We start from the raw sequence: 14,071 nt of genomic DNA, 5'->3' as shown, positions 1-14,071 counted from the left end.
ACGGACACCTGGCAGGGAAGATACCTTGATCACGAAGGAGGTTTTCCCAGGGTGAGGCTCATCCATTGCACTCCAGGTGTGCTGACCCTTGCGATTTCCCCAAATGCGGGAAACTTGACTGCATAATTTGTGGTAGCAGAACAATGGTTGAAATGCCTTTTTTAAGTACAAAGTGTAAAAATGCCCAATTGCAGAGCTTGGAAGATTACTTTTAAAAAAGGAATGAATTATAATTACCGTTACATAGGCCGAAAAAGGAATAAATTACCATTACAACTGCAATTGTTCTGAAATGAATTGATTACTTTACCATTACTCAAAAGTAATCACTACGATTACACTTAAGTAACTTAAAAACAACAACAGAGTTCCTACAAAGTGCTGCCCTTGGCTGCTGCACACTAAGTTGCCCAAAACAATATTAAAAATAAACAGAGAGAGAGAGAGATAGTAGAATAATTCTTTTTATCCATAAGATAGCAATGGTGGTCTCTCTGCTGGTAAGGGGAGGGGGGAGGGAGGCAGAGGCCACTACTCAGATCTTTGCACATCAAACCAAGTGAACCCCTCCATACACACACTCTTAGCCAGCAAGCATAATCTCTCTCACTTAACCACCTCCTGGACTAGGTTGCCAGGTCCCCAGTTTTCTGCCGGAGTCTCCAGCAAAAGTGGGCCGTCTCCGGCCTCCAGCCATATTTGGTGTGAAGAGGCTGATCTCCGGCTTTTGGACGTCACCCTCAGGCACGCATGCGTGATTGACACGCATGGCTGCTGGGTGGGAGGAGCGGCCGCGATGGGCGTTTCTGGCTGCGGTTTGCATCGCGGCCGATAGAGCAGTTTGGAATCTCGTTTGGAAGCAGAAGGCTGCTGGGTGGCAGGAGCTGGAGCAGGTTGGACTGCGGCTGATTGCAGAGAGAGAGAGAGAGGCCTGAGAGAGAGAGAGAGAGAGAGGCCTGAGAGAGAGAGAGAGAGAGAGGCCTGAGAGAAGAGAGGCCTGAGAGAGAGAGAGAGAGAGGCCTGAGAGGGAGGCCTGAGAGATGGGGCTCAGCAGTCTCTGGCCATCACCACACCTTGGCGGAGGAAATTCCATCACACACACACACACACACACACTCTCTCACACCCTGCCCCCCCCTCTTCCTTTTCTGATTGTGGAAAGCTGGTGGTTCCATGTCTGCCACTGCTCCTTGGATTGTTGAAAACCAAATGTTTAAATAAGCAAAATGTATAGCAGGATGAGGTTGCCATGTGATTTTTCCAGCTGGGTTTGTGTGTGTATGGAACTTCAGCAGGTGAACAGGCCCGTCCCCTCATCTCTGTGACAATGAAATTTCTACGTCTTGAATTTCTGGCTGCCACCCAAAGAAAGCTGGCAGCCCCGGGAACAGGTGAGTGCAGAGTGGGTCTTAAAATAAAGAAAGAATCTTGCAGATGGAAGGCAGGGAAAACCAGGCCAGGTTCCCCAGGAACAATGTCTGTTTCCTAATCCCTGTCCCTGATAAATCACAGTTTCCATTTTAAGCATCACTTGTGTTGGAATTGTGGAAATGCAACTCGATTTGGGTGTTTCCATGTCTGGAGGGAGACAGAGAAGAGACCTCCAGGTTGCTAGGCTGTGCCTTTCCTTTGGTCATATGCTCATCTTCCTTCCTGAAAACTGATACCTCTTAGGAATGCTGACCACACCTTCCAACTCTCTCCTTCCTGCTTCTTCGCTGTCTCTTGAAGAGAAGAGATGTCTTTGCTTTGTCTCTCTCACCTGCAGCATGAGGACAAAGGCCTTGTCAGGTCCATGAACCTCCAATGCAGGTAGTTTACTAGAACTAGAATCCCTTTCCTATCTATTGTGTATTTCCTTCAATGAAGCAAGCTGTTCCTTATTTTACTAAGTCTGAATCCTCAGTTATTGCTGCAGCGTAAAAGTCTGCTACTTCACAGGGAAAGTCTCTCTCTCTCTCTCTCTCTCTCTCTCTCTCTCTCTCTCTCACACACACACACACACACACACACACACACATCAGCGCTGGGTCTGCTCTTGATCCCAAACCTAACTCTGCTAACAAGTTTCTAGTCTTTTTTCAGCATTGAGTTGCCTCCACTCAAGACTCTGGAAGTTAAACCTCTCAGTGTGCGTGCAAAGCCCCCCACAGCAGAGTAGGAAGCCTCTTTTTGTCTGTCAAGAGCCATTGACCACCAGCAGCCAAATCAACCTGAGGCCCCAGCTGGTTTTGTCTGTGGGTCAGTGGCCTGAGGAGATGCCTTGGGTCAGCTGCCAGCTTGCCCAATGTGCACTTTCAAAATTCTCCTCAAGCAGAGACTGCCCAGTGCTGAACACCCTCCCGCCTGAGAAGAGCCTGTGGAGCAGGTGATATTGGGGGACCTGCAGGCCAGAGCCCGTCCCCCCCTTTTAAATCAAGGGAAGATGGCCGTAACTCAGTGGTAGAGAACATGGACAGTCGCTGCCAGTCGCTGCCAGTCGCTGTAGACAGTGCTGATGCTGAACCAGATGGACCAATGGCCTAACTCAGTATAAAGCAGCTCCCTGTTTAAATCACCCTTCATTCAGAACCATAAGGACTAGAATGTTACTTTATTTTTAGGGAAACTGTTGCACATGCAGAAGGGCCCAGGTTCAGTCCTCAGCGGCATCTCCAGGTAGGGCTGAGAGACACCCCTGCCTGAAGCCCTGAGAGCCGCTGCCAGTGCAGACAGCACTGGGCTAGAGAGCACCCATGGGTCTGCATCCAACATTCCTGGGTAAATGAAGCGGATCCTCGCATCTGGTCCAATCCTGCCTCAGGCCAGGGCTCGGAGTCTTAGTTTGCCTTGGCCACCCTGCTTCATCCGCCCGTGCTGGGAGCTGCACAGCAGGAGTTGGGCCCATCTGTTCTCCTGGTACCTTTCAGTAGTTTTCAGGTTCCCTTAAGGACATAAGAACATCTAGTTCCTCACCCCAACCGTAATAGGAAGCCTGCAAGCAGGACCCTTCTGGGAGGAAGGGCGGGATATCAGTTTAATAGATAAATAAAATAAATAAGCGCAACTGGCCTTCAGAGGCATATTGCCTCCAAATGTTAATGCAGCTTCAAATAGCATTTGCCTTTTTTGCAGCCACATCACACTGTTGGCTCATATTCAGTTTGTGATCAACAACAATCCCAAGATCCTTCTTGCATGTAGTATTGCTGAGCCAAGTATCCCCCATCTTAATAACTGCATTTGGTTTCTTTTTCCTAGGTGTAGAACTTTACACTTATCCCTGTTAAATTTCATTCTGCTGTTTTTAGCCCAATGCTCCAGCCTATTAAGATCCCTTTGAATTTTGTTTCTGTCTTCTAGGGAATTAGGTATTCCTCCAAATTTTGCATCATCTACAAGTTTGATAAGCATTCCCTGCCCCTCCTCATCCAAGTCATTAATAAAAATGTTGAAGAGCACTGGGTCCAAGACAAAGCCCTATAGTAGCCCGCTAGTTACCCCCCCCAGGTTGAGAAGAAACCATTGATTAGCACTCTGAATATGATTGTGTAGCCAACTGTGGATCCACCCAATAGCTGTTCCATCCAGTCCACATTCAGCTAGCTTGCTAATCAGAATATCATGTGGCATTTTGTCAAAAGCTTTGCTAAAGTTGAAATATATTGTGTCCACAGCATTCCCACAGTCTATCAGGGAGGTTTGTTGTTGTTGTTATGTGCCTTCAAGTCGATTATAACTTATAGCGACCCTATGAATCAGTGACCTCCAAGAGCATCTGTCATGAACCACCCTGTTCACATCTTGTAAGTTCAGGTGTGTGGCTTCCTGTATGGAATCAATCCATCTCTTGTTTGGCCTTCCTCTTTTTCTATTCCCTTCTGTTTTTCGCAGCATGATTGTCTTTTCTAGTGAATCATGTCTTCTCATGATGTGTCCAAAGTATGATAACCTCAGTTTCATCATTTTAGCTTCTAGTGATAGTTCTGGTTTAATTTGTTCTGACACCCAATTATTTGTCTGTTTTGCCTAGAATGCCCTCCCTTGTCCTTAACATGGCTGCAACCATATCTACTCAGAAGTAAGTCCTATTGAGTTCTATGGGGCTTAGTTCCTTAATAAGCATGCTTACAGTTGCTGCCTTCAGGGGCATCTATCTGTGCTCCCATCTAACGTCTCTGCAACACTAAGTTCCTTTCTTCCAATAATGGCCTGGCCTGAGGGCACGTAAACCCTTCTTGCCAGAAGCAAGTAAGCTAGATTAAATGTTCCCTAAAGGCGTTGAACTGTGACCTGGCAGACCAGGGTTTGAATCCCCACACAGCCATGAAGCTCCCTGGGTGACCTTGGGCCAGTCACTGCCTCTCAGAGGAAGGATATAGTAAACCACCTCTGTCTGAGTACTGCTTACCATGAAGACCCTATCTGGGATCAACTTGAAGGCAGTCCATTTCCATTTTGCATCACCCTAAGCTTGTGAGAAAGAATGACCTTGTCACTTCAGATGGACCTAGGAACACCCTATTTTAGGTAAGATTTCTATTTTAATCTCCAGAGAATTTTTTTTGAATGGTATGCTCCAAGCAACTGTGATTGATACAATGTATCATGTTAATGATATCACTAGGGCCCGCCCTGTGATGTCACTAGGGCCCACCCTGTGATGTCACTAGGGCCCGCCCCCTGACATCACTAGGGCCCGCCCCCTGACATCACTAGGGCCCGCCCCCATTTTCTCAGGTTTTTGGATGGTTCCGACCTGGCAACCCTATCCTGGACCCTGCCCTGCCACCAACTAAGGGACACCCACTCAAGCAAACATTTTCCCCAGAGATGCAAATAAGTTAAAATACTGCAAATGCAGCACAGTAGCCAGGGAGGGCGGTGGAGGCCACTTTGTGTGCCAAGTGCAAACAGTATTCACACACACACACACACACACACACACACACACACACACACACACACACACACACACACTGTCATCTTGCACCTCCACAGTTCTGTATCTCCATTCTGCTGCTGCCTCCTTCTCCTTCTTTATCCATGTTCTTGCCCTCTGGCTCCTTTCTCTCTACATTCTATTCTTCTCTGCCACCATCTATTTTTTTAAACAATTGCTTTCTCCACTCCACCCCGTCTCCCTCTCCACCTGCTCCCTCGTTGCCTCCTACCCACCCACAGAGCACAAGGGAAGAGCGATGCTGCACAGAAGCCCAGTTTGAGGCACATGATTTTCATCCACAAATCAGAGGAGCAGAAGACTTCCCCTGCTCCCTCCTAAGTAATGTCCCAAAGTAATGCTGGAAACATTACAGTTACTCCTCAAAAGTAATAAAATTACTCCTCTATCTATTACAATCAAAATGTAAAGGAACTACCCACTCAAAAAAGTAATGAATTGCAAGTAATTCGTTTCTTGTAACTAATTACTTGGAAGCTCTGCCCAATTATTATTGCAGATATAGTGCTATCTGATCCATGCACACTTGACAAAGAATAAGAGGACAGGTCTTTGCCCCAAGGCGTTTAAAAACTGGAAAATGGCACGAGAGAGACAGCAGAGGAGAGGAGCGAAATGGAGGCAGGGGAGAAACAGGGAAGGATACGCAGTTATCAGTTACACGGGTAAAGGCCAATGAGTTATGATTACTGCCACATGCACAAAAGCAGTAGGTTGTGCGGGTGAAACACAGCACATGGAATCCTCCCCAAGTTACAGACATCCCTCCCACTCCAGTCATTCCTTTCCATTAGCAACAGCTCTATGGCCACAGGTCCCACCCCTCAGTCTACAGCATACTCCTTTGCAGGGTTGATTCTAAGGTTGTTTTTCCTACTGCACAAGAAGCCAGTTCACTGACGGCCCCTGAACTAATTTGGTACTAGTAGCAAGCTTTTTTTCTGTGCCTGTACACATTGGTATAGAATAACAGCCCCTCTTTTTTTACTGCCCATGCCAGCTGTGCCGTGGGCTGGCACCCATAGTTCTTTTGTCAAGATACAAGTACTGGCACCTTGATTTTTTTTTTTTTACCAAAAGAGCACTGAGTATTAGTATAACATTAGGAAGATTTGAAAAGAGCAAGTATTTATTTTCATTTTCTATTTTTTTTATCTTCCCTCATCTATTTCGTTTTTCGAAACTACCTAGCTCCTTATGAAATCTCATATGCTCAAACTACCAAAAACGTATTCACACTGCACAATTTTTTTGACACTGCACAAAATGTGTCTAGCTGTATGTTAGAATAAACCCTGCTCCTTCGCCTCCCTCCCGTTAACATACACCAAAGTGTAAACAAGCATAAAGCTCAACCATAAAACTAAAGCAAAAATATTGAAAACTAACCCCCAATCTGAAATAAAAATCTCTTCTATCCCCCTGTCCCTTTTGCCTCAAGGCAAAAGGCCAGAAAGTCTTCTGGAAGAAACTCCCTTTTGAAGGTTCCCAGGGCTGGAGAGCATGCCAAGACAGTTGGAAATAGCCATCCCCTGGCGACAAACAGCCTCTCTGTTATAAGACTTCAGTCTTAGCCTCTCAACCAATGGGGATCGATCAGGAAATCCTGGTAGAATATCCAGAGGCACATGTTATATTGGTCCCACCAGGTATGGCTCTGCTAAGATCAGAAGCGCAGTGTTGCTTTATCAGTCATATTGAGCTGAAGGAAGAGAGCACAGTCTCCCCCCTCAAGGCAGGAGCACTCCTGATTCTCTCTGAGCATTAGGCAAGGGAGTCTGAGGTCTCCAGGGACTGTGTCCCCAGATGGCTGTGACTTTGGCTATGCAAGTATATAGACTGGATGCTCGAAAACTGTGTCACATTGAAAGCAACACTGGCATCCATCATCATACTATAGCTTTACAGAAGGTGAGTGCACCTTAGTTCAAAAGCTATCCTTCTATTAAGATATGCATGTAGTCACTATCTGGGAAGCTCCCTACCTGGTGGTTCATTTCTTAAACAATACAGGGGACCAGGTTCTCATGGAAATATCTCCCTGAATTCTAGTTGCTGGAAACTCTAGGTAGAGAGACTGCTGCTGTGCTCAGATCTGCTTGCAGCTTCCCATTGTGGTATCTGGTTGACCATGATGAGAATCAGAAGCTGGACTAGATGGTCCACTGGCCTGATCCAGGAGGGATCTTCTTGGGTTCTTATGGTCTAACCTGAAAGCCTGACTTCTTTGTCCCAGATGTGTGGAAGATTGAGCAGTAATTAAAGCTGGTTAAATCCTTATAGGAGAGCCAGTGTGGTGTAAGGGTTAAGGTGTTGGACTACTGCCTGGAAGACCAGGGTTTGAATCCCCACAAGCCATGAAGCCCACTGGGTGACCTTGGGCCCATCACTGCCTCTCAGCCTCAGAGGAAGGCAATGATAAACCTCCTCTGCATACTGCTTACCATGAAAACCCTATTCATATGGCCACTATTAGTCGGAATCGACTTGAAGGCAGTCCATTTCATTTTCCAAAGCCTTATAGGCCCCTACCAGCTCTACCATTCTATGGTGCAAAATTTTATGTTCAGATTTATCCAGCAACTTGTGTGCAGGGGAAGCCACCATCAAAGACTGGAGGTCGGGAGGGCAAAGTTCTATGATTTTGGGGGGCGGGGGCAGAGGAGAGGTTGGAGTATGTATGCCTTGTTCTTTTTCATCAGTATTAAGCGCTGCTAAAGATGGACTGAAACCAACACCACCTGTTTCCATGAGACAACTCGTCTCCTGCAACAGGGGAGGAGAAGCAGATGAAGTTTTCAGGAATTTCCCCCCCTGCCTTTATTTATTTATTTATTATTACATTTCTAACCCACCTTTCCTTGAAGGCTCAAGATGGTGTGCATGCTACTCCCCTCCCCATTCTTATCCTCACAACAACCCTGGGAGGTAGGTTAGGCTGAGACATTGTGACTGGCCACGGTCACCCAGCGAGCTTGATGACTGAGTGGGGATTTGAACCCTGGTCTCACCACGCTGTCTCATGTAGAAGATGAGGGAGCTGACGGGGTTCTCCTCTTTTGTCCCTTCGGGGAAAAAAAGTCTCATTGGAGCCATTTGTACAGTGATCGTGACAAGTGCAGAGGCTGTCCAGTCTACAGCCTCCTGCTGTGTTTCCTAGACCAGAATGCAATGGGAACAATGCTATCTTTGTTCCCATTGCATGCTGGTCCAGGAAACCTGACTGGGGCCTGAAGGTTAGACTCTCATTGCAGTCATTGTATGAGTGGCCATGACAAAGGCAGGAAAATGTCTCTCTGAAACTTGAGGGAATTCAATCTGACATTAGTTTAGAACAATAAAAGGTTGATGAAATTTGGGGAGGTTGTTGTTTTGTGCCTTCAGGTTGATTATGACTAATGGTGACCCTATGAATCAGCGAACTCCAATAGCATCTGTAATCAACCACCCTGTTTAGATCTTGTAAGTTCAGGTCTGTGGCTTCCTTTATGGAATCAATCCATCTCTTGTTTGGCCTTCCTCTTTTTCTACTCTCTTCTGTTTTACCAAGCACTATTGTCTTTTCCTGTGAATCATGTCTTCTCATTATGTGTCCAAAGTATGATAACCTCAGTTTCATCATTTTATCTTCTAATGATGGTTCTGGTTTAATTTGTCCTAACACCCAATTATTTGTCTTTTTCACAGTCCATTGTATCTGCAAAGCTCTCCTCCAACACCACATTTCAAATGAGTTAATTCTTCTCTTATTCACTTTTTTCACTGTCCAATTTTCACATCTCTACTTAGAGATTGGGAATACCATGGTCTGAATGATCCTGCCCTCCCCATTCCTAGCCTTCTTCTAATTTCTTGACTATTGTCTCCATTTTGGTTAATGACTGTGCCAAGGTATTGATAATCCTTGACAAGTTCAATGTCCTCCTTGTCAACTTTAAAGTTACATAAATCTTCTGTTGTCGTTACTTTAGTCTTCTTGATGTTCAGCTGTAGTCCTGCTTTTGTGCTTTCCTCTTTAACTTTCATCAGCATTCATTTCAAATTGTTACTGGTTTCTGCTAGTAGTATGGTATCATCGGCATATTTTAAATTATTGATATTTCTCCCTCCAATTTTCATACATCCCTCATCTTGGTACAATCCCGCTTTCTGTATGATATGTTTTGCATATAGATTAAACAAATAGGATGATAAAATACACCCCTGTTTCCAGGGCTGGCCCCAGGCATGCCAGGGCCCTTGGGTACCAGCCTGCCCTGGGCCCCTCCGCTCCCCCTCTGCGATCCGCAGAACTTAAGCATCCACGGACCGCAAGACAGGAGCTTCCGTGCCGCCTGCCATCCCCCCGCTAGCCCCATGCGTCACTTATCTTTCTGTTGTTTCTTGTGGTGTGTGCAGGTTTGCCATCAATCAAGATGGCGGCCAAGGTTTCCATAAGGGGCTGAAGCCTCTGCCACCATCTTTGTTGATGGCAGCAACACGTGCGTGTAGCACGCATGCGTGCCATCAGCAAAGATGATGGCAGAGGCTTCATCCCCTTAAGGAAACCTCGGCCACCATCTTAATTGATGGCAAATCTTTGCGCTGCAAAAAACAACGGAAAGGTAGGTAAAGTGGGGGGTAGCGGGGGGATGGCAGTCCGTGATGCTTCCGCAAATCGCAGAAGGAGAGCGGAGGGCCTCCTGTAGCTCCAGTGGCCCTCGGGCCAGTGCCCCACCTGGCCGCCCTTTAGAACCGGCCCTGCCTGTCTCATACCTTTTCCTATTGGGAACCAATGGGTTTCTTTGTATTCTGTCCTTATAGTAGCCTCTTGTCCAGAGTATAGGTTGCGCATCAGGACAATCAGATGCTGTGGCACCCCCATTTCTTTTAAGGCATTCCATAGTTTTTCATGATCTATACAATCAAAGGCTTTGCTGTAATCTATAAATTACAGGGTGATTTCCTTCTGAAATCCCTTGGTCAGTTCCATTATCCAACGTATGTTTGGAATATGATCTCTGGTACCACTCCTTTTCTAAATCCAGCTTGGACATCTGGCATTTCTCGTTCCATATATGGTAAGAGACTTTTTTGTAGAATGTTAAGCATTACTTTACTTGCATGGGATAGTTCCAACTATTGCAAGGCAATAGTTCGATAATTACTGCATTCCCTGGTCTCCCCTTTCTTTGGAATTGGGATGTATATTGAACATTTCCAGTGTGTGGGCCATTGTTTTCTTTTCCATATTTGCTGACAAATTTTTGTCACAGTTGGACAGATTCAGTCTCAGTAGCTTGTAGCAACTCTATTGGTATGCCATCTATTCTTGGTGATTTGTTTCTTCCAAGTATTTTAAGAGCAGCTTTCACCTCGCATTCTAAGATTTCTGGTCCTGCATCATACGGTTCCTCCATGAATGAATCTGTCATCCTTGCATCTCTTTTATAGAGTTCTTCAGTGTATTGCTTCCATCTTCCTTTTATTTTATCTCGGACAATCAGTGTGTTCCCCTGTTGATTATTCAGCATCCCTACCTTTGGTTTAAATTTCTCTTTAATTTTTCTAATCTTTTGGAATAGGGCTCTTGTTCTACCTTTTTTGTTGTCCTCTTCTATTTCTATACAATAACTATTGTAATAGTTCTCTTTGTCCCTACGTACTAGTTGCTGTATTGTTGCATTTAGGGTTCTGACTGTGTTTCCATCTCCTTTTGCTTTTGCTTTCCTTCTCTCTGTAACCATTTGAAGAGTTTCTTCAGTCATCCATTGAGGTCTTTCTCTCTTTTTAACTAGAGGTATTGTCTTTTTGCATTCTTCTCTGATAATGTCTCTGACTTCACTCCATAGTTATTCTGGTTCTCTATCAACTAAGTTTAAAGCCTCTAATCTGTTCCTTATTTGATCTGTATATTCTTCTGGGATGTTATTTAAATTGTATTTTGGCATTTTGATTGCTTTGTTCTTCTTCTTTAGTTTTACTCTGATTTTCGATACGACCAGTTCATGATCTGTACCACAGTCTGCTCCTGGTCTTGTTTTTGCAGAAAGTATGGAACTTCTCCATCTTCTGCTTCCAATTATATAATCAATTTGATTCCTATATTGACCATTTGGTGATGTCCACATGTACAGTAGTCTCTTCGGTCACTCAAAAAATGTGTTTGCAAGAAACAAATTGCTGGCTTCACAGAATTCAGTAAGTCTGCTTCATTTTGATCTCCTTAGCCCCATTTCCCCACAATTCCTAGTTCTTCTCTGTTCCCTACTTTTGCATTCCAGTCCCCCATGATTATCAGAATGTCTTGTTTTGGTGTGTGATCAATTTCTTCCTGTACTTCTGCATAAAAGCTCTCCAATTCCTCTTCTTCTGTGTTTGCCATTGGAGCATAGACTTGGATGATGGTTATGTTAATAGGTTTCCCATTTATTCTCATTGATATCACTCGTTCAGACCTTGCGTTACAGCTCCTAACTGCTTTTGCTACATCACTTCTCACTATTAAAGCACCCCGTTTCTTCTTAATTTCTCATTTCCTGCATAAAATATTTTGTAGTTGCCTGATTGAAAATGTCCCATTCCCGTCTGTTTTAATTCACTCATACCAAGTATGGTAATGTTGATGCATTCCATTTGTTGCTTGACAATTTCTAACTTTTCTTGGTTCATGCTTCTCACATCCCATGGTCCTATTGTGCATGTTATGAGAGCCAGTGTGGTGTAGTGGTTAAGGTGTTGGACTACGACCTGGGAGACCAGGTTTCGAATCACCACATAGCCATGAAGCTCACTGGGTGACCTTGGGCCAGTCACTGCCTCTCAGCCTCATGAAAACCCTATTCATAGGGTCGCTGTATGTCAGAATCAACTTGAAGGCAGGACATATTGTGTATGTTGTACAACTCCAGACTCTCCTTTTGCATCTGTGCGTATCAGCCTTTGGGCTTCCTTTCAGCTTTGACGCGGTTGCTTCATTAGTCACAGTTCTACTTGTGCTTGTCCATTGTTCTTCCCCAATAGCTCAATGAATGCTATCTGACCTGGGGGTCTCATTTTCCAGCACTATCTCATGTTGCATTTTGGATACTCTGTTCATAGGTTTTTCGTGGTCAGGTATTCAGAGGTGGTTTACCATTGCTCTCCTCTGAGTTTGGATGCATCTTAGTCTGGTGTCTCAGCTTTGACCATTCTGCCTTTGGTGCCCCTGCTAAGAGTCTAGCCTCTTGGTCTAGACTCCTGACGGCACTGGTATCAGCATCTTCGACACTCTTAAACCCCCTCACCATGTTAAGGTGTGCATCCTAGATGAGGATTTGGGAAGGAGTTCCTGCAAATTCAGGGTGGTGATTGGTAAGTTCACTCTTAAACTTCAGTGCTTTAATATTCATCATGAAAATTAATTTTACATTTTGAGATCTTGGGTATTATTTAAATTTTAAAAATTGGCCAAATTTCAATTTTTGTGACATTTTATTTTATTAGGGAAACCTATATACTTGTGTTAGTTAAGGTAGATAGCTAGAGTTAAAGCAGTGATGTTTATTGTTTTCCATTCTTCATTTGAATGACTAAGATACTTTTCTTTCTCCTGTTAGGAGCTGTGGAGCTCAAACAGTGAGCCTTTGGATCTCTATGTTGCTGCCCCATCTGGTGAGCCAGTGAGCTGCATGTTGCAGAATGTGCTTTGACAGTTTAATATCCTCAGGCTGACCACAGCCACCCAACCTGGTCAACAAGCATACGATGGGCTTTTTGTTCTGGTTAAGCTTCCTCAAGCAACAAGGCTAATCTGACCTCTGGGCATGCTCTTGCATCCTTTGATCATCTTTGGTCCTGTCTTTCTCTTTGGTTCTGATTACTGGCTTTGGCCCTTGGCTCCTGCCCTATCAGATGGATCCAAACAACCAAACTGAAGTGAAGGTCTTCATCCTTGGGGGGCTGCCAAACACAGCAGAACTCCCTCTCTTCTTCTTCCTCCTCTTCTTGGTCATCTACTTGCTGACCATTCTGGGGAACCTCCTCATCCTGGTCACCATCTTGCTTGAACCCCAGCTGCATGGTCTTCCCATGTATTTTTTCCTCTGCAACCTCTCCTTCCTAGACATCTGTCTCTCCTCCGTCACCGTGCCCAAAATCTTGGCCGGCTTCATAATGTTGAGCTACAGAACCATCTCCTTTGGAGGCTGTGTCATCCAGCTCTATGCCTTCCACTTCATGGCAAGCACAGAGTGTTTCCTCTACACTGTCATGGCTTATGATCGCTACCTTGCCATTTGCCGCCCGTTGAACTACGCCACACTAATGAACCGGAGAATCTGCTCTGGACTTGCAGCCGGGACCTGGTTCACTGGTTCATTTCATGCCGCGATCCACACCAGCCTCACTTTTTGTCTTCCCTACTGCGGTCCAAACCGAGTCGACTACTTCTTTTGTGATATACCTCCAGTGCTGAAACTAGCCTGTGCTGACACGGCGGTGAACCATACCGTCACACTGGCCAACATCGGGGTTGTGGCCGCCGGCTGCTTTGGGCTCATATGTATCTCCTATGTCTACATTGCTTCTGCCATTTTGAAAATCAAAACGACGGAGGGAAGACGCCGGGCCTTCTCAACTTGCAGTGCTCACCTTACCTTGGTGCTTTTATACTTCGGGCCTCCAGCCTTTATATACACGCACCCATCTTCAAGCGACTCCACCTATGGGACAGTGGCTGTGTTCTACACCATCATCACTCCCATGTTGAACCCATTCATATACACAATGAGGAACAAGGAGGTCCAAAGGGCACTGAGGAAGTTGTCTGGTAGGCATATAGCTTCTCAGGACAGATAGGGTGGGGCACTCAGATTCCACGGGGTGAAGAAGCTCAGCACAGGTTTAGGAGCACAGATTGATTGGATTTGGATACAATAGGGATGGGGAATATTTTTAGCCTGAGGGCCACATTCCCTTCTGGGCAACCTTCTGAGAGCACTTGCCAGTGGTAGGAAAGGAGGCAAAATGAGCAGAGGAAATGTGAATTTGACCTTTGAACAGTAGGCTAGTTTCTACGTGCACCCACACACCCCTCTCTACCTTCCAGGCAAGCAAGAAACATGATCAGAGTTCAAGGGCATATTCCAGCCAGGCAAAAACACTGAAGGA

At 45.3% G+C, this 14,071-nt stretch overlaps 1 protein-coding gene and 1 non-coding gene across 2 annotated transcripts; both read left to right on the top strand.

The window, feature by feature from the left end:
- On the top strand, nt 1–165 carry LOC133368115 (U1 spliceosomal RNA). Its single transcript, XR_009758588.1, has one exon. It is a non-coding gene; the product is annotated as a U1 spliceosomal RNA (small nuclear RNA).
- A 12,649-nt stretch (nt 166–12,814) lies between these two features.
- On the top strand, nt 12,815–13,759 carry LOC133366217 (olfactory receptor 10S1-like). Its single transcript, XM_061589079.1, has one exon. It carries the CDS (start codon nt 12,815–12,817, stop codon nt 13,757–13,759), a length of 945 nt encoding a protein of 314 aa, XP_061445063.1.
- Nucleotides 13,760–14,071: the final 312 nt, after the last annotated feature.

Source organism: Rhineura floridana, chromosome 11 (genome assembly GCF_030035675.1).
Source record: "Rhineura floridana isolate rRhiFlo1 chromosome 11, rRhiFlo1.hap2, whole genome shotgun sequence".
Lineage (NCBI taxonomy): Eukaryota > Metazoa > Chordata > Lepidosauria > Squamata > Rhineuridae > Rhineura > Rhineura floridana.
The sequence above is the reverse complement of the archived record's forward strand: the minus strand, read 5'-3'. Positions and strand labels throughout refer to the sequence as shown.

What these genes read in the sequence shown, in the direction of transcription:
- LOC133366217 (XM_061589079.1), top strand. Translation starts at nt 12,815, where the DNA reads ATGGATCCAAACAACCAAACTGAAGTGAAGGTCTTCATCCTTGGGGGG.